This window comes from Chaetura pelagica, unplaced genomic scaffold (assembly GCF_000747805.2).
Source record: "Chaetura pelagica isolate M959 unplaced genomic scaffold, ChaPel_1.0 scaffold29, whole genome shotgun sequence".
Lineage (NCBI taxonomy): Eukaryota > Metazoa > Chordata > Aves > Apodiformes > Apodidae > Chaetura > Chaetura pelagica.
In genome coordinates, this window is record NW_009970720.1 from 1,138,917 (window position 1) to 1,159,630 (window position 20,714).

At 41.0% G+C, this 20,714-nt stretch overlaps 1 protein-coding gene across 3 annotated transcripts in view; it reads right to left on the reverse strand.

The window, feature by feature from the left end:
* Positions 1-4,428: 4,428 nt before the first annotated feature.
* Positions 4,429-20,714, reverse strand: part of MBNL2 (muscleblind-like splicing regulator 2) — a 72,189-nt gene continuing 55,903 nt past the window's right edge. For all 3 annotated transcript variants that reach the window (XM_010006339.1, XM_010006338.1, XM_010006337.1), the window contains one exon: positions 4,429-7,405. In XM_010006339.1, coding sequence (XP_010004641.1) covers positions 7,278-7,405 — 128 coding nt within the window. In that variant the 3' untranslated portion in view covers positions 4,429-7,277. The remainder of the gene's footprint in view (positions 7,406-20,714) is intronic.

Here is a 20,714-nt window from a genome sequence, read left to right on the forward strand (position 1 = left end):
CCTACATGACCTCTTCAACAGCTGCAATGGTGCAAGGACCGAAATGTGCTCTTCAACCACATGATGTTGAAAAAACCCTACATCATTTCTAGAATGAAAAGAAGAAAGTAAGGACAAGGTGCATTAACCAAACCACCACTCTCAGACCAAAAAAAAAAAAAAGATTAAAAAAAAAAAAAAGATGCAGAAGCTGGAAGGTGGCACAGTGTTTGTGTGCTGAACGTGTGCTCAGAAGAGCAGCTGAGGTGAAAGCCAGAGCAAGAAGGATTTGGTGTTCTGGGGGCAGGAACAAGGATGCAAAGCACCTGATTCTCTGTTTGAGCTTGACAGAGGAGGGGGGTCACTCGAGGCAGCCCCGTAGGCAGCTGGGATGGGCAGGCTCCAAGAGGCAATCCTGCCTAGAAGATGAATGTTGCCCTCTGGTAAAGCCTTGGTTGCTCACTCTCCATTTGCTTATACAGGAAGCCTGGGGCTGAATATAAAAGGACTAAATTTTATGTGGTAAAAAACATACTTATGTTCTGGCTGTACACAGAAAAGGATGCTACAAAGAAAACTATTGCCACTGTTTAGGCAATCCATATAAATACTGTGCCATATAAATCTGGCAAATAAAGTGGTTGCGACTAAAAAAGTGCAGAGTTGGCTGATTATTTAAAGCAATTTGGTTTCATTTGCCTTACAGGCTCTCTTTATGTTGTTACAAATTACTTTTTGGATTGTACTTCATAAAGCAGAATATTTGAAGTACCTTGCTGCACAGCAGGCTCTCTCCAGAAAGCTGGATTCCGCCCTAACAGCTTTATAAGTGTGAAAAACTTGCTGGCAGTCCTGAGCTGTGCCATCAGCTACCAACTTCAGCACCTCTCAATGTGTTCTGCTGGCATTCAGTGTGGTGACTACAATTATCAAACAAGGAAACAGAAGCATTTCCTCCCTCTACCCCATGAAAAAAGGAGAGGCATTCAAGGTAAATGTAAACATAGCTCAGGTTCAGTGTAGGCATGCACCTGTGTGACTAACTCGAGGGGGGCTCTTCCTACACAGTGAACCTCACACCATTGTGGTCACCTTGTCACCACCAGATGCCAACATCTATTTGATCCTTTGAACCTTTGAGGAACCACCTACCATGCAGGCTACACCCTGACTGTTTTATGACAATTAGATAAGGAGGACACTCAGCAGAATTTGTTTTCATTAAAAGTAGTATCCAAATCCAGCTCTTTGAAGATGCGAGGAACAGAGCATCTTTCCTGTAGTGAATTTCCTAAATCATAAAGCCATGTGTATTTTCCTCAGTTTGTAAGAAGCTTTGGTGGAAATAATGCACCTACTACATCATGTTACATAAGCAACTCACACCAGTATCTTCCTTCCACATTTCTGAGTGCTTCCCCCCACACACACAGCAGAAGGCATTTTCATGTAATGAGATGTACTTTATTTTCTACAATATCCATGGTTTCTATGATTACAGAATTAGAAGAGCATGAATTCAGAGGACATTTCTGTAATTTAATCATTCGCAGATAAGCTAACTATATATTCCATATGAATTACTATTTGCTTGATTGCATGACATTCCAGCAATAGTAACTGTTTTAATGCAACAGCTGAGATGGTCCAGCCCTCACACACACCCCCACTCCAGCAATAAAAATCTTGAGCCATGCCAAAAGCCTTCAGAACTGTCAAATTATATGACATTAAAAAGGCAGGTTACTCAACAAAAGGCTTGCCTGGAGAAATGGCTGCAGGCATAGAAAGCACGGTATGCATAAGATCAGATGCCAAGGAAGGTTTTCAGCAGTTCCAGGCAAGGCATTTTTTGGGTCTCATGAATTCATGCAATAAATTCCACTAGCAGAAGATTCAATACCCACACTGTCAAGCAAGTCCTTCTTTTTCTGTCATCATCCAAAATACAGAAATGTTGGGTCATTCCTAGGCTCTCTTCTGGAGTGAAACAACTCTTCCTGGAATAAAACCCAGTCACTGCTTTGGTAACTTGCTCAACAGATGCTCCCAAAATGCAGCAAGGACCAGGCTGAACCAGTTTTGGCTTCCTTTGCTGTATACAAACACGCAAAGCCATCCCAGCAGGCTCTGACCCCTCAAATGTCACATCCTCCTTTATTTCATGCTATTAATTCCAGTGGGCTGCAAAGTCCCCCGGTCCTTAGATTGTTTCAGGCCTTTGAACTGAAAACCAAGCAAAACATACTGACAATAATTATGCCTTATGGTCATGGCTATGCCATGTGGGGCTGGAGAAGAGGAGATACGTGCTGTGAGTGTGGACCTGGCTGGTCTGCTCTAGAGAAGGCTGATGTTGAGCAACACGGTGCTGCTGTGGTGCTTGGCCTGGGACAAGGGAACTGTTCTGGTGGGGGAGCAGCCTTTGGCACCAAAGCTGAGACCACTGTCTGCCTGTGAGGATATGTGTGGCAGGGGGGAATACCAAAGGTTTCTAAAGCATCTCCTCTAGAAGTATCTTGCTTCATTTTGGAAACACTGACATTATCTGAAGGGGGTACGCTCCGTGCACAGATGTGTACAAAGATTGCTGCCGGTTTGGTGTGGATCTTGAAAGGTCATGGCTTCCACGAGTGCTTGCCAAAGTTGACAAACAAAACAGCTTTCAGACAAGAAAATTGACATCTCCTGACCCTTCTGGCAGCTGACAACTGTCCAGGGTGGGGTTTAGCATAAGAAAGCATGAACAGACTGGGTTTCCAGTCATGAATCACGGGGAGTTGGATTTGAATCATTTGCTACTTCTGCTCTACAATGCCCTTGTAGCCCTTTGGTGCTGCAGCCCTTCTCTGTCCCTGCAAGTCTTCCCTGTGTCTCCTCTCCATCTCACACGGTCATTCTCTGCACGCTTCTGGCTCGCCTTGTTTGTGATACATCAAACTGACTGGTTGACCTGGTGGTTTTCCACATCACTTGTGACCTTAGGCTCCTTCCAAACCAGCCCCGTGGTGATGCATTGTATACAACTTTATCATGCAAGCTCTTCTTGATTCTGCAGCAACTGTATTTCCTTTCTTTAAAGCATTTAAAAAGCAAAGCAGAGAAGATGACATGAAGAAAGCTGCAAGCCAGAGGTTTTTAAATCTCTGTCACCAGCTTGCTGTGCGATCTCTGCCCTTGGGCACAGAGCTCCTCTGTAATGCTGCTCTCCCCAGAGGAACCAGTAGATTATGGGGATTACTGTTGGTATAATGTTCCCCAAGATACGGGCAAGACAAAGAAGATGCAGAGGATGTGCCAGCAAAAAAATCCCTCAATGGTCAGGTGTTGGCAAGCCACACTGCTGAGATAACCACTGCCTGCCTGCACCCCAGCAGGCAGAAGGGGCATGAAAGGATTCTTCAGGGCTAAAGCCGTGCAGCGTGGCATCCTTGGTGTGCCACCTGCAGCAGGAGAAGAGCATGTGCTTCCTGGTATAGCATCCTTGTGTGTCCTGCACTTGTGGATTGCACTTAGGGATTTGTTACTTGAACATGCAATTAAGGAAAAAAAAAAAAAAAAAATAAAGCCCATACTTTTTAAAGACTCCTCCTCCACTTTCTCTTGACTGTTTCTGTTACCCCAGCCCCTCTTTGCAGAGCCGCGCCATGAGAAAGGATCGCCCCGACTCCACTCTCATTTTAAAATGCTTCTTTTTATTTCAGTGGTTGTACATTGGGTGAATGAATTTAACGTCACAACAGAAATAGAATGGCTATTTTAACAGACCACTAGTAGTTATATGCTGAAAAAGAGTGAATGGAGGGGTTTCTTTTAACTGTTAGCGAATTATTCATCGTACGTGTCGTCAATTATGCTGGATGAGAGAGGCAAACAAAAAGGTATTTTTGGTGAGGTGCTGTATCTTTTGAAGAAAATAAACACTGAGACACCTCAAGTAACTTGAAACCATGTCCCAGCTACAGTATTCACTGTCTCTGTGTTGGCCCATCTCATGGTTCTTTTAGGGGGTTTTATTTGTTGGGTGTTTTGGTTTTTTTTTAATTAAACAAAGCATTTAAAATTTAATCATTTTCATTAGACTTTTTTTTTTTTTTTTAATATAAACAAAGTTTTGGCAAATAATATTTATACAGAAAAATAGTTTTAGATCTTCCCAAATTTTGAAATAGTCTATAAAATTACTTTATAAATAAATAAAATGCAGAATCTGTTGTACATGTATTTGCACATCTCTGTAATTGCCTCCTTACTGTTAGCATAGGTTTGTACTTGTACAGTTCTCAGGAATATTACAAAGTCATAAAGTCGGAAAGTGGATCTCTTATTAAAAATACATTTTCTCTTTTTGTCTGTCAGTTTATCCTCCACTTTCTCTTGACTGTTTCTGTTACCCCAGCCCCTCTTTGCAGAGCCGCGCCATGAGAAAGGATCGCCCCGACTCCACTCTCATTTTAAAATGCTTCTTTTTATTTCAGTGGTTGTACATTGGGTGAATGAATTTAACGTCACAACAGAAATAGAATGGCTATTTTAACAGACCACTAGTAGTTATATGCTGAAAAAGAGTGAATGGAGGGGTTTCTTTTAACTGTTAGCGAATTATTCATCGTACGTGTCGTCAATTATGCTGGATGAGAGAGGCAAACAAAAAGGTATTTTTGGTGAGGTGCTGTATCTTTTGAAGAAAATAAACACTGAGACACCTCAAGTAACTTGAAACCATGTCCCAGCTACAGTATTCACTGTCTCTGTGTTGGCCCATCTCATGGTTCTTTTAGGGGGTTTTATTTGTTGGGTGTTTTGGTTTTTTTTTAATTAAACAAAGCATTTAAAATTTAATCATTTTCATTAGACTTTTTTTTTTTTTTAATATAAACAAAGTTTTGGCAAATAATATTTATACAGAAAAATAGTTTTAGATCTTCCCAAATTTTGAAATAGTCTATAAAATTACTTTATAAATAAATAAAATGCAGAATCTGTTGTACATGTATTTGCACATCTCTGTAATTGCCTCCTTACTGTTAGCATAGGTTTGTACTTGTACAGTTCTCAGGAATATTACAAAGTCATAAAGTCGGAAAGTGGATCTCTTATTAAAAATACATTTTCTCTTTTTGTCTGTCAGTTTATCTGGATGAAAGACCTGATGTATCTGAAGCTTCGTCATCCATGGGCAAAAAATAGTAGTATTGGATTAATTGTAAAAAACATAGAATAACAGTTATTTTGAAACATAAAAAGTTCACACAAAACAATGTCTTGAAGGGTTATCTACATAAAATATTTAAACAACATGGATAATTTACCATTTAGTATTATACAATAAGCTACCCAAATGCCTAAATTAACTATTATAAAAAAATAAAAACAACTTTGACAGATATAGGCAAGTTGCAGTGTCAACTACCTAGTTATAATGACTGAGAAAGTCTACAAATATTAGTGTTTTAATAGTATATAATGGTGATACCTTAACTGCTAAAGTAACAAGTTAAGATACAGTATTTTTCCACAAATTAAAACTAACGCAACGTTACAAGCACTATGTTAATTTTACAATCGAATCGTGATTATTCTTTTCTTTTGGATGATCAAATCTCCAGCTTTATATATAAATAGATAGTAATTAGACATCGGACGAACAAGATTTAGCCCAGAAAATAATTTCCTAGACAAATAATTATATGGTTAGTGCCTTCAGTCGTTCAGAACAGGCAGTGCTGCCAAAGTTCAAAATAGTTTACAATCAATCTGAAGAGGTTAAGTTAAAATACTGCAATCACTAATAATGTCCACATAGAAAACTTATGCTGCAAACAATTATACATAATATCCACTTATAACAGCTGTCTTGTTTTTTTAAACAATAATTTAAAAACTATGTCATTTATGTGATACATGTGCAACATATAAAATGTGAAATATGAAATATTTGGTACAATAGTGCTTGAAACAAATCTCAAATCAAACAAATGAAATTTTAATTATACATATATAATTACCTTGTAAATCAACAAAGTATTTAAAAAAGTAAACAACATTAAAATCTGCTTCATCCATATATATGTATGTATGTATATATAATATGTATATAATTGTATTAAAGATATCTTCATACTTTTGTGACATAAAATATGTTTTTAAAGAAAAACAATTAAAAGAACTATTTTCTTCTCCACTCTAATCTGGTTACAATCTTATAATCCAATTTAAAAAAACGCAAATACAGTCATGATTTATTAAACTGAATCTCATTCTACATTCTTAGTGTTCAGTTAATAGTCTAGATTAAAGTCACCTATGAAGTGACTCAACTGAATTTTAATTAAATTAGAGTATCGTACAAATCTCTTCATCTGCAGCCTTATTTTTTGCCTTTTATTAGTTTGGTCTTTTTTGTTGTTGTTGTTTGATTTCACACTTCTAGAAGTTACTTCTTTACAGCTTGGATCTTTTTTGGTAACCTGACTAGGAGTTTGAAAGATTATTCGCTTCCGGTGAGATTTGACCGTTGGCATCAGGCTCACTTTCATCAAGTCTGATGTGACAAAATTTAGGCACTTCTGCAAAGTCTCTTCTAAAAACATTATAAATATACTCGCAAAATAATATTCTCAAGACTTTGTTCTTTTGGGGATTGAAAGGGGTATGAAGTACACACTGTGCAAATTATTTTATTATTTTTTAAAATTTTCTTCTGCTATTCTGCTATGATTCAAATGCAACTTCTCCATACAAGCCAAACACCAACCATGTGCATCTAAAGAATTTGTGCTTTGCTTTGGACTTCTGGCTAAAAATCTTCGGATTGGCAGGGTGTTGTGCAGGACACTGGGCTGTGTTTCACTTCCTCTGCCTTGGAATCCACTCACTAGGGGAGCAAAACCAAGACTGTTGTTTGTGATTGTTTGGTTTTTTTTCAACCGAGAAGAAAAACCCCAATCATAGTGCGGGTGAAAATTAAATCTGCAACTGGGATAAGTTTTTAGCCAATACAACTTAATTATTGCTGAGCTCGGAAGATTCATGAACACTGAATCTAACGAGACGAACTTAATTGGACCGTTTCCGTTAGGTATAGTCATGGAGAAAAGACAAGAATTAAACTATGCTTAGAAAACCTTTAAAACTAAATGTTACCCTTTATGTCTTGAAACATCACAGCTGGTATCAGGTAGTTAACTATTTTAGGTTGGAGTATAGTAAGCATACCATATTTAATATTCATATATGACATAGCAGCACTAGCTTTTTCGAGTTTCGTGATTTGTCCGTAAGAACAAATTCTTGACTTAGCATGCAGTTTGTGGCAACTCTAGAGAGGAGGAGACGGGGTAGTATGTACAGTAGCCGTGCTTGGCCGCCCGCAGGGAGGCTTCGTGACACTCCGTTCCGCTCCTGCCGGCTATTTCAGGATTATCTGTTGAGAGAAAGGAAAGCGTGATCGCGCTTTTAGGTGACGCGGGGAGAGCAGCTGGCCCAGCCAGGCGCAAGCGGGTACGGGATAGCATCCTGTGGCCCTCACACTGCCTGCGAGGCATTTGTGTCTCACAAATCTGGTCGTCCTCCTCCTCCTGCCCACGTGTCCTCACAGGGCATGAGGAAATGCAGAGGGGGTGTTTTCTGTGTCAAAATAGCGGAGGCTGCACCAAAGCCACCACAGAAGGGTGTAGGTGGGATGCATCCCGGTTGTCGGGGGGGGGGGAAGCAGCCCTGGCCTCCTGAGGAGGAGGCTGGGAAGTGCATTAGTGGGTGCCTGGTGTGATTCTCCAGCTCCCACTCTGCTCCCACAGAGTCAGGAATGACCAGAGGAAATGGGGGAGGCAAGGCCCCTCGCCACTATCAAGCAAAAAAACTGTATGGGGCCTGGTGTTTCCAAGGAGCTTATGTGTCTTTTCAATGCACTTTTAGGAGATGCTTATTTCCTAAAAAAAACAACTATCTGCAGGTCAGCAAACCTGAGAGGTTTTTCATGCTTCCTTACGTCAGGGTACCCAGGGGGTTGATCTTAATGATATCTCTGTGCATCTAGATAGTCACTAACCTTGCCGCTTCACCTCCACAATGTCTGAAACTGAGGGTGAAGGAACCATTTCACAGATGCAAACTCTCACGCTTCCAATACTGTGAAGGTTAAATGCACAGTGTGCCCAGCAACAAATTCAACCAGCTCACAGTAGTGGAAAACAGCCCAGATTTCCATCACCTGCGTGAAACGGCTGTCAGAGAACGTCACGTCAAAAAGCAGGGGTGCGACGTTTATCACACCACTGCTAATCTGTGCTCCAGACTTGAGCACAAGTCAGGGAATTAAGAGTGCATCGCCTGCTTTTCCTGTTTAATTTGGCACTCAACCTATTTTTGAAAGCTGTATTTGTAGGTGGCATGCAAGACACTCACGACAGCACTTTGACCTACTTGTGTATTACAAAGCTAGACTGCTGCTTAACGCAACACTTATTTTAAAAGGTGGAGGGGGGGGAAGAAAAAGTGTTTTGCACATAACTTCAGCAACATACTACCTCTGACATACAGATTGTCAAAAAGAAACACGCTTGCCTCTGCCTCGAAGGTGCTTGCTGTGGTGCCCCTGCCCCATCACATTTTAACACGACCTCACAACCCTAACTGCCTTGTTGTCTGTAAACAACTGCCAGCTCCCTGACCACACCTAAAGCCATCTTTGCCAAAAAATCATCTTTGATTACTGTCAGCTGGTGACACCCGAGGCCCCATTGTAATGGTACTGTACAAACACCTGCTGCTTCAAAGGGCTTCACATCTAAATACACCATACATACAAGAAGGACATATTTTTAATGAACTTCCACCCATTGTGAGTTTGTTGGCTTATTGCCTATCTTCCGTTTCCGATTGAAATAACAAACCTTTGCTGGAATAATAAAGCCATGCCTGTGCAAGCCCTGGTCCACCTACAGCATGGTGATTTGACACTACGTATGAAGAACGTAGCTGTGCTGAAAATAAGAAGTGACCAAGATTATCAGCACTGATATTTTTAGCATGTTACAACCCAACATGTCAATGTAATTAATAAAGCAGCTTTAGCTATACTGGGTTAGTCATAATCATGTAACTTTATTTAAAGGATCCTAAGGTGTGGTTTAAAGGGACACAAGCTGAAAACTCAAGCGTAAAAAGACCAGAATTTCAGACATGGCAGCTGCTTACATCATCTGCCAACTTTTGAGAGGATAAACTTGCATTTTCCTACAGCTTTTTTCTCCCCATTCAGGGAGACACATCACTGACCCTTATGCCAAGATGTCCTAGAGGGTCAAACTGCCCCACAAGATTGATGTTCCCAACACTCCTAGAATGTGTAGCAGAGGAGACAAGAGGGCCTAGGTTCAGGGTGTGTCTTGGGAAAAGGGTAGGACTATCCCTGGTGCTTTGATTTACCCAAGTGCAACTCACCCCACAGCGTGGGGGGGGGGGCAGCCTGGAAGAGCAGGGACCCCATCTCTGCCCTGCTCTGATGAGCAGCATAGCCCAGGTAAGGAATTCCACCACCTTGTCCCTATTCCTGTCATTTCTCCCCTCCTCTCCAAACTCAGGAAACAGCAAAGACAATGTAAAAGCTTGCCTTTTGTCCACAACCACGTCCTGTTTACGTGGCTGAGAGTGCAGGAGGAGCAGACAGAGCTTTCCCTGCCACGCTTCTCCCACCGCCAGCAGCCAGGGGCTGTCTTGCTCCCACTGCATCATCCCCACCAAGATGCCGCTTGTGCAGGGGATGTAACTAGGACATGCTGCACCCCAGCTATTTCTAGTACACGTAGGAGTCCTTCTAGGAAAAAAAAACAACCCAAACCCTCCAGTTTCTCCTTCGGAACAAGCTTCTCCAGTACGGAGATGAAGAATGGAGGAGCGACATTTTTTTTTAACCTCAGCCACCAAGTGTAAAATGTGCCTCCTAGCCTTTAACTGTATCTTCACACCCTATTTCTCAAAGCATATAAAGACTCTGCCATAGCTACATGCACATGTAGGAGCTTCTGCAACTGTTTTTTTCACAGTGTCTGACAGAGAAACATAAAATGCTGAGCTTCTTTATATGAAAAACACGCCGTGAACCTCTTCTGTTCAATCTACAAACAAGGTAATAATCTGTGATGGGAGACTGAGGCTGAGTCTGCACGGCTGCTAATTGCTCCATTACGAAAAAGGAGAAGCTGCACAGAACATACCAACCAAGGAACACTCCTTCAAACACTTATTACAGAGCCTGCACTCCTTCATTACTTGCAAACAGGCCAAACAACCTTCATGGTTGCTACTGTTTGAAGAATGACATCTCAAATTTACACCTATACAACTTCTCGTATTTGCAGCAATACTGCTATATCGTTGTATTTCACAGCGACTTGATACAAGGAGTACTGGCACTTTTACCATAGTATGGATGAGCATAAAAAAAGTGAAAAATAGGACCACACAATGTGTGTGAGTACATGCACTTCCATGTACAATACATACTTCCATGTACACTTCCACTGTCTATAGGTCAAGGGTACCACGATAAAGCATCTTCTCGTGGTCTGCATGGGTAAGATTGTATCCATATGCACAGGTGTGGGTATGACCTTCCAGAAAACATACTTCTGCTACTGCAGTAAGACGTCTAATAAGAACATTATTTCTAACAGAACAGAACCAGCCTGGCACTTACAGGGCTAGTAATACACAGAAGATTTAATTACAGCAAAGGGCATTTTTGAAGGCAATCACAGGCATAGGGTACTTCTTACCTGATACCCGTTTGAAGTGCCAGAAAGCTGGAGACCCTTTAGACTAAAATCACTAACATTGTGGCAATGTTAGTTACTAGATCTCACTGAAACTGCAAATACAGTGAAACTAAATTTCTGCAAACTACATTCTAAGAAGCATTTGCTTTTCCAAATGTTCCAGCTCTTCAGAGGTGGTTGACATGACTTCAACTCTTTTCTGTCAGAGCATGGCTCTTTTACACCTTTACTTTCAGTACCTCTGAATAACCACAGTGGTCATTAAGCCTCCTGTACAACACAGAACATCCCTGAATTTGGCCAGGGTTGCTCCCAAGAGTGAAAGAGTTCTGCAGTGCCATCCACAGGAATGACAACCAAGAGAGATGTTACTGCCAATGCTTTAAGCTTCTCTCTAAACTACCAACCCATGTAACACAGCAGACAGATTGACATCAGCTTGGGATTTCCTCAGATGCAGCAAAGGTGGCTGTGAGTGGCTATTGACTTCAGCCTTAAAAAGTAAAATCGAGAATCCTTTTTAAATTAAAGTGGAAATTCCACCCCTGTGAACTCTGTCCTAACACCCAGGTTACTACATACACTGCTTTATTTGATACAGTTCACAGAATTAACCGAATTACCTAGAATCATGATTGGGTGCTAAGAATTTCCAGACCACCGTTTGGTTTGAGACTTTGTTTTGAAGCTACAACTCATGAAGCTCCTTTACTCCTTTGTTCAATTCTCTTCCCAGTCCCAGATTTCTTATACAACAAAAAATGCAGAAAAAGTACCATTCTGCACTAATTTAGTGTACCTGAACTCTTGTTCTACTAAAGATCTGGCAAGGTGGAAAACGTGACTTTGCATCTACCTTTGAGATGTTTATCTTTCAGAAGTGTTGAAATTATTTCTCTAAATCACACTTTGCTCTGTAAGTGTTTATATAATTTAAGGGGGCATTAAGATCATATTTGACTTCCGCATTGCAAAACACTTACCCCTGCAAAAATTAACTCACACATAGCAAATATTTCAGCATTTCATTTTAAAAGCAATGTAGTAGGAGGAGCTTCTTGTAGACAAGGTTCATCACAGATTATTTCAGAAACTTATATTTCAGCTGATCACCCTATTCTACATCTTCCTAGCCTACTTCAGGCAACTTATTTTAGCATGAGACAGGCTATCAATTCATGAGGCCTTTCTCCCCTCCACCAAATCTAAGAGTTTGCAGTAAACAGTTCCCACTGAGGTATTTAACTTTCAGACACCTGCATCAGGGCAGATGAATCCTACCCCAGCGACATTTTCTATTTTCAGGTTTTTCACACAAGTAGCAGACTGGTCAGATATATCTAGGGTATACATTAAAACAACAGATATTTTCAGAGAGTCAGTTCATATCAGGCTGTCTCATAACTTCTCCTGCTTTCTAAAAATAAAACAAGCACCAAGTATTTCTTCCCTTTGACACGAAACCCAAGACTATTTATATTTCTCCATGCCTTTGGGAAATGCTTCCATGTCTTTATTTTTAATTTTCTCTTAGAATGCTGTTTTGTGCCATGGACCTTCTTCTTCAAAACAAATCACTCTTGCATTTTTTTTCCAATAAATAAATATTTATATTTTAATACATTTATAGTAAATATTCAGACACACAGAGAGTAACTCTTATCATATCAGTTATGGTTGCTCTTACTTAATTTTGACATAGCCTTACAGATGGACTTTTCTCCTCCTATTTTCCATGGCTTCCACAGCAGCACTTCCACAAAACTGGCTTTCCAATACCCAGGCCCAGGACTCCCACTGACACTCCCCCAAGGGACAGGATTTTCCCTGACCTCAGCAAACTGACGGGTGACCTGGCTCCAGCTCTCATGTGCATGAACAGCAGCCTGCCTGCTCCCAAAGCTCTGGGTGAAAAGGTGCTGGGGTACACATGCCTCATCTCCCACACCTTAACTACCGGTCTGCCCCGTTCCCTGGCCCCAGCACTACCTTTGATCATAGAATCACAGACTGGTTTGGGTTGGAAAGGGCCTTAAAGATCATTTAGTTCCAAGCCCCTGCATGAGCAGGGACACCTCCCACTAGAAAGGGTTCCTCAAAGCCTCATTCGACCTGGCCTTGAACACTTCCAGGGAAGGAGCATCCAAAATTTCCCTGGGTAACCTGTTCCAGTTTCTCACCACCCTCACAGTGAAGAATTTCCTCCTAATGTCTAACCTAAATCTCATCTCTTCTAGTTTAAAGCCATTACCCCTTGTCCTCTCACTACCAGTCCTTGTAAAAAGTCCCTCCCCAGCTTTCCTGTAGCCCCTTCAGGCACTGGAAGGCCACTGTGAGGTCTCCCCAGAGCCTTCTCTTCCCCAGGCTGAACAGCCCAAGCTCTCTCAGCCCCACTGGAAATGCCTCCTGACCTACTGTCTGCACTACACTGCAGATCTTGTCACAGCTGCAAGAGCCTTCCTTCTTTCTCTGCACCAAATTAATTTGCACATTCGTGCAACCATCATCTCCCCTCAGGCCTGCTTCACTCATCTGTCCCTTCCCACTTTCAAAATTCACGGTCACGACTTCGTACACCCGTAAAACTCGTGTCAAACCAGCATCTTTCTACAGGGTCATCTGCAAACACTGAAAAGAAAACAACATGAATAAATGTATTCCTGAACAAAACCTAATCACGTTAGAGGAACCTGCTGAAAACAATTTGTTACCCTGCTATCACTGCCTCTTTCTTTTTCTTGCTCTCTTGATGGCCAGAAACATCATTTGCATTTCCAGCATATTATGAATCAATCCATAAGTGCTTTGCTTTCCTCCGTAACTGTGGACCACTCCTCTACTCAGGGGTGAAGCAGGATTTTTCTCTTACTGTTTCTCCATTAATCCAATGCATCCCCAAAACATTTGTCTACTTTATTCATCAATAACGTGACCTCTGATTTGTATATAAAGGGTGAGATGTCTAAGCCACAGATGATCTCCTTGGTTTCCTGCCCATACAGTAACTAATAGAGGAGGCATCGGGTTCTTCCTGAGTGCTGGAGGCCCAATTTGCTTGGTTTTCTCATAGCCCATAGCCTGACATGGTCATTCTTGTGCCCTGCTCTATCCTCTCTTTTCCTCCCTAAAACTGAGCGTCCCCAGTTCTGCCTGTCCTGTATTTTGATAATACAGCTCTGGAAATGGCTGAGGGTCAGATGTCCTTGCTGTAGTGGACACATCTACTAGCACATTTTTCATTCCATCAGGCACAAACTGTTGGCCATCAGACTGTCATAAAGCTGACAAAGACCTTGTCTTAATCCAGCTCTTCATGATGATCTAAAGAAAAGATCAATGCAACTATGGGATTCTAAAGGGCTCAAGGGTTCAACAGCATCATCTGTATTCTTTAATATTCACAAACTCCTGAAAGACAATCTAAAGCCTCTTAAGCTGCCAATTGCTCAGCATGTTTATGAGCTTCAATAGGTATTTACTCAAATAATAACGAATAATATTCAAGTTCAACTTAATATTATATTTATTACTCTGAGAAAACAAGACTAGTTGTTTTAAAAATGAAAGCAATCTGGCTTTATTTATTCTTCTTTAAAGTAATAAATAATGCAGTGCTAAAAATCAATCATAACATATTCTAATATATTCTACCAAAATCTGTTTTTATCTAATCACACAGGCAGTGCACAGATTACATAAGAAATGAGGAAGCTGCTGCTGTAACACTTCAGGAGCACCTGTACAGTAACTATTTTGAATAGCCACTCAATTTTACTTTTCAGCAGCTCTGAGCTACTGCAATCTTCTGTGTTTCTCACTTTCTACTTTCAGGTAATTTTCCTGCTCTTCTTGAATTTTAGGAACTGCCAGAATAGGCTTAAGTAGAGGAACAAGGAGCACAAAGGAGTGAAAGGCCAAGCACAAGTTGTGCATTACCTGTGAAAATACCTGTACTTCTCTTGTACAGGGACTACTTCTCCAAACGTCCATTTTCTTAGATGTCCTCACCTAGCACTTTTTTTTTTTTTTTCTTAACAAAATTTGCTTTATACTTCTCTTGCATGTCATGCATACCTAAATCAAACAAAATAAGACTGTCACTACCCATGTGGCATCCCTTCGGGCAAACACAGCCACCGCACGCAGAGCAGGGCCAGCACTTCTGCAGCTTCCCCAGCAGCAACCACCCCACTGAAACCTCTCTGCTTCCAAAACCTGGAACTCCAGTTCAGACTCGCCTCCAGGCACGAGATGGTCAGCTGCAACATCCAGAACTTCAGGCAGACACAGGAAGGTACCAAACTTACTTCATCAAGGTTACTCAGACACCAAACTTGTGTCATTTTCACAGAACTCACTACACTTACAACTTGTCAGAGGAAATTTGCATTCCTGGCTTTTGACTGCTTACCATTTTCTTAATTTTATTCTTATCTGAATGCCCTCACATAAACAGACATGCACATGGAATTGTGTGTCACTGCAGATAGTATTGCACCAAAAATGCAGTCAGTCAAAGCTAACTAATCTCTGCCTCAAGCTGAAAGTCACGACAGGGACAACAAACAAATAACTAAATGAATAGATGTTTCCACTGTGGTTATGTAGGCAGCCTCCTGCACACTCAAAGCCAAAGACTGGCTTTTCTGGTGGACAATAGATCATCCACTGGGATAAAAATATGACATTTGTTTATTTCAAGGGAAAATAGTTGGAGCAGCTAGAGATGCCCAGCTGCAATTATTTCAAAGAGCAGAATCCCAAAGAAGTACATCTGGAGCTCTGCATTGCACTGTATTGTTAAAATTTTATGATGGAAAAAAACAGACTCACAAGAGCTGTATGCACATGCTAAACAAAATGAAACAAACTCCTTTCTCCAAAAATGCCTACAAAATAAGTCTACCTCAAAAAAATTTCCTATGTTTAAATAAAAAATATATATGCCCCCAAAGCCTTCTACTCAGCCTGTCAATTCATTTGTGCAATGGACAAATTAATTTGTTGAATAATTGAAAGCCAAAGCACAAAAGGAAGTTCTAATATCAAACATAAATACATTATTTTAGTTGCAATTATATGAAAGCTGAAACACTGTGGAACAGGAAAGGGGAAAATGCCTTGATTTTTTTGTTATATAAAAGAAATGTTGGCCTTTGCTTACTGCTCCTCTTATGCGACACTGCCATCTAGCAGGCGACCAGAAGAAGTCAATTTTCAATCCCCTACAAAGGCAGGGGGTCGTAAGAGGGGGGGAATTTCTAAAAAAAAGTCCCAGATTTTCCATTTCTTCCCACTGGATTCTTGTATATAAGCATGTGATCTAAAACTCTGTATGCAAGCCTGCCAGAAGTCTTCATCATGTACACAGAAACAACACAATCTCAAAAGGCCAAAAAATGTTATTAAAACAAAGACTTAGTTGAAGTTTGCATGAGACTTAAAATAGAGTTCCTTTAAATTTTCCAGGGTAATCTTTCATGTTTGCTTGTTTGCTGCCTTACAGTTAAACTAAGTTTTGCCATATATTTTGTAACATCAGTTCCAAGGCAATTTAAAGGGTCTTTCCTTGACACTGCTTGAGACTTGTGGGCTTTAAGATTGGAAACTCTTACTTCTTGAGTCTGCAAACTGTTAATTCTGAAAGTTATGGCTACTTACATGTAACGTGGTGTCTTCAGACAAGGTAACTTGATTGAATTGAGGCTTGTGATTTTTGGGTATCTAGGGTAATGGTTTTAAACTGAAAGAGGAGAGATTCAGGTTAGATATTAGGAAGAAATTCTTCACTATAAGGGTGGTGAGGTACTTGAATAGTTTGCCCAGGGAGGTTGTTGATGCCCCATCCCTGGAGGTTTTTAAGGCCAGGTTGGATGAGGTTTTGTGCAACCTAGTTTAGTGGCAGGGGTCTCTGCTCATACTAGGGGGTTGGAATTAGATGATCTTTAAGGTCCCTTCCAACCTTAACAATTCTATGATTCTATGATCTAGTATGAAAGATGGAACAAGCCCATTACGTTTGCCTTTCCTAACATGACAACCTATTGCTATTCAAATATCTTCTGTAGAGAAATTACTCTTCATGATCAAGGATCGTTCAGATTCATTTTTCCAGCTTGGTGCAGATACAAGGCAAGATATCCAGTCCTGCATCCCAGAAGCCAAAGCTTGCTGGCACCTTTACCTGGAGCAGCATGACACCATAGATGGCCTCATTAGATGCTCAACACTGCTCTGCACAGGGCTCACTCCCTGCAAACACCCCCTCTGATAAAGTGTCTGAAAAGGAACCTATTCTTCTATCTCCTTGGTTGGAATTTTTCATTCAGATTGCCTTTTCTGTTGTTAGAACAGAATTTTCTACAAAAGTATCTAACGTGGGACTTTGTGGAATTTCTAGAGCATAAAGACAAAAATGAAAGACAAAAATACTGTTTAGACACTTATTACTCATAGCAGGAGTGCCTTCCTACCTGTTTCCCCCTTGCCCTAGAAATGGCAATTAAAGCTTTTCTGTTAGTGATCCTTAGAATCACTAACAACAATTTTGCATGGACTCTATTTGTAACGTTGCTGTACACCAGCACCAAAGATGTTTTCCCTTCCCACCTTCCTTCTCAAAAGCTTGCTTTCAACCAACAAAATCGCTGTTTCCTACTACCTTCCAGATTTTCCAGTTAATTTTCTCAGTATATTGCTACTCTTCTCCCCATTTGCAAGTTTCCACAGTGAGTGAAGAGAAAGCGAGACAGAAAAAGCCTTGTCAGCAGCACTGAGGGCAGCTCTCCACCCTGCCAGCAGGCTTCCTGGGGTTACATGGGTTGTCAACTGGAGAGGAAGGCCTTTTTGGGGACACCAAGGAATATTTGCAAGAGGGAGCAACTCACCTGCTTTATGCAGCAGAAGAAAATAGGATGAGTAGATGCCACATGACATTGCGGTCTCAGGGGAATCTGCCTCCTCTGAGAGTGGCAGCTGCCTTTGCAGGCACCTTGGCAAGCAGAGGTGCTCTGTTGCTGCATGTCCCATCTCTCCTCCCTCCTCCCTCCTGAGAGAGCTTCCATGCACGGCATCTCAAAACCCCACTAAACATTGGGCATGTTTGTATTTTATGCCATCTTAACTACTTTTTCAATTCTGGGGCAAATATTCTAATCATCCTTTTGTTTGTAGCACTCCAATGTAACATAACTATTTCTATTTTCACTTCATTGTATTATTATGGATTTTGACAAAACTGAAGGCTACGGAATGATTGCATAATTAATATCTGCATAATTGCCACCTAATTTAGTGTGAATGCTGATACATAATTTAAAACAGCTGTGCTAGATAATCACAAGCCTTAGCATGAAACAGCCTGTTGATCTTATATTTCTTTTCATACCCTGCCTACAAGTATTTCACTTTTCTACGGGATCAGCCCTTTAATTTTTTCCTCTTGATTTATAGGCACATAACCAGTAGAATAATTTTGTCACTAAATAACATCTTTAAGCAGCATTCTCTGTAATGCTATTTTTGTACTGTCAGTCTTTGGCCCATTTTAATTGCTATAGAAAATAAAGCCACACACTGTTCTGTACTGAGGTGATGTGAGTAAGACTATTTTCTTTAAAGTGATCTGGAATTTGGTCATTGCCAAGAACTAAGGAAGCACCCATGGCATTTGAGGACACAGAAATGCTGGTGTCTAACCTCCCATGGCAGACAATATGGTGATATAACCTAGTCAGTGCGCCAACAGAGCCAGGAGATCATGTCATCACCCACTGCAGGCTCAAGTCATTTGCTCACCAGGCTTTTAGTATCATTTAGGCTAAGGTCTCCTGCCTGCCATCCAGCTTCCAGTTTAGAAGTGGGCATATTTGTCTGCAGGTCTTGAACTGCATCTGCCAAGCTTGTCAAAATGTCTTGAGCAACCTAGACATCCAAGGTTATCTTAGGTCAATCATAAACATCAGTAGACACATGTTTAGGCAACTGAATCAACCCCCGCGTGACTTCTGAAGGGTGAGCCAGAATATTCTCTGCCATTTCATCTCACTGTGCTGATAAACCTTCACAATCTAAAATGGACACATAAACTTGTAGCTTGCATCTAGACACCCATACTCAGACACCATCACTTAGGTATCTTAATTTTGGCCTGAGCCCTAACCTCTTAATCTCTGTAGGACTCACCAATTCCTATATGAAAATGAAGCAATAGTAAGGTTTTCTATTCAGTAATTTAAAGGTCCCCAAAACAATTGTTAGCATTATTAAAAATTGAAATTCAGTTTCAGCATTCAGAATATCACCTCTCTCAAGTTACGTCAGGATAGATCACCATCTGTGAAATCTTACAGCTACCTGTGAGTGAAGCTGAGTGGTAACAGTTCCCTCGTTTGCTCGAGTACTGCTAGTCCACCAGCTACAGCAGTAATAAAAGCTCTGTTAAAGATCTCCGAACTATGTATAGATTTACACACAAGTACTGTATTAATATTTTAAGTCAGGTGTTTTACATACGTCTGCCCACCTGCATGCACTAGAGGGAGCTAGGACCAAGCCCTATGCATACAATACAGCCCCTAACAGTGCTTCTAAACATAATTTCATACTTTTTGGAACTTTGCTGGTTAGATCCTCCTTTGTCAGCCTCCCCAAGCAACAACTGAAGGTAAGCGAGGTTAAGCAGCTGTGGCTCCCAGTCCCACTCTCATGGGAACAGCTGGAGCAGTTGTCAAGTGGGGAAGAAGAAAAAAGGAAGGAGCTTTCACCTGTGACTGGTCCTGCTCCCAGAATCCTCACAAACCTTTGGAAGTCCACTTGCCTTTCACATGAAACCACAAGCTGAAGTACCCCCTCTACATCCCCTCTCATCACAGCCTGGCAGCTAGAGTAAGCAGGAACACCCCCTCACACAAGACATCCACATGGAGTGAGTGAACAGCAACACTGCCAGCTCTTGTACCAATTGAGTCAGTTTTTAATCAGGATTTGTAAAACAGGATTTGCTAGAGCACCTCTGCTCCATCCTGTTTTCATTGCACTGAGCCAAAGTGATTCTCTCCCCTCTGAAGTACACTGGAAGAAAAGGATTTTGGTTTTAAAACCAAACTTCCAGAAGTCAGGAAGAGCAAGAGACTTCCAGTTTTCCATATATTCTTAATTGCTGTCACCCTGCATAGATGTACAGCCTTTATTAATCACACAGAATCTTCTCATGTGCTTTGTGCCATATGTTGAACACATAACATGTAGAGTTGTGGGCCAAGCATAACCAACCAGGTGTGTGTCAATGCAGGCACACTCTGAGCTGCTATTCGTGTTATTTTCAGAAAGAAAGGACATTCAGTAGATGTGAGACATAGCTCACTTTTTTTTTTCTTCCCCCAAAGTGTAAGCTGACTAAATAATTTATTAGACTCAACAGAGTTGTTAAGTTTTTTAGCCGTCAGCTGAGACACTGTAACTTTTGGGATGTTGACTTTTCCTTTCACTGGTGCTCTAAGGACACTGGGATCATCAAAATCAACCCAAGGAAGTCCATCAGTCTTTCCCCAGGCCAGAATACTAAGTCAAATGATACTAAGCTACACGATCAAGCCCTGCTGCAACTTTCTCCTCATGCCTGGCAATGTGAAGAAAAGCAGTGGGAGCTGAAAAGGGATGGCCTAAAGGCTGCAGGTTTATTAAAAAATGCAGTAGAGACACTGAAAAAACTGTATTCCACAGATATGTAAAGCAGTGTGGCAGCAACCAGGAAAGGAAATTTTATCTAGATGGGCATAAAAAAAGTTCTTGTCTGAAATACACAGGAAAGTTTAAATCATACAAGAGGACACAAACAAAGGATATTATGACCATGAACAAGTCTTAACCCAAGCTAATTACTTGCTCCTTCTGTGTTCCTTGGCCTAGAGAAATACTCTTTTTAAGAGGCAAATCTCCAAGTCTACTACTTTCCCT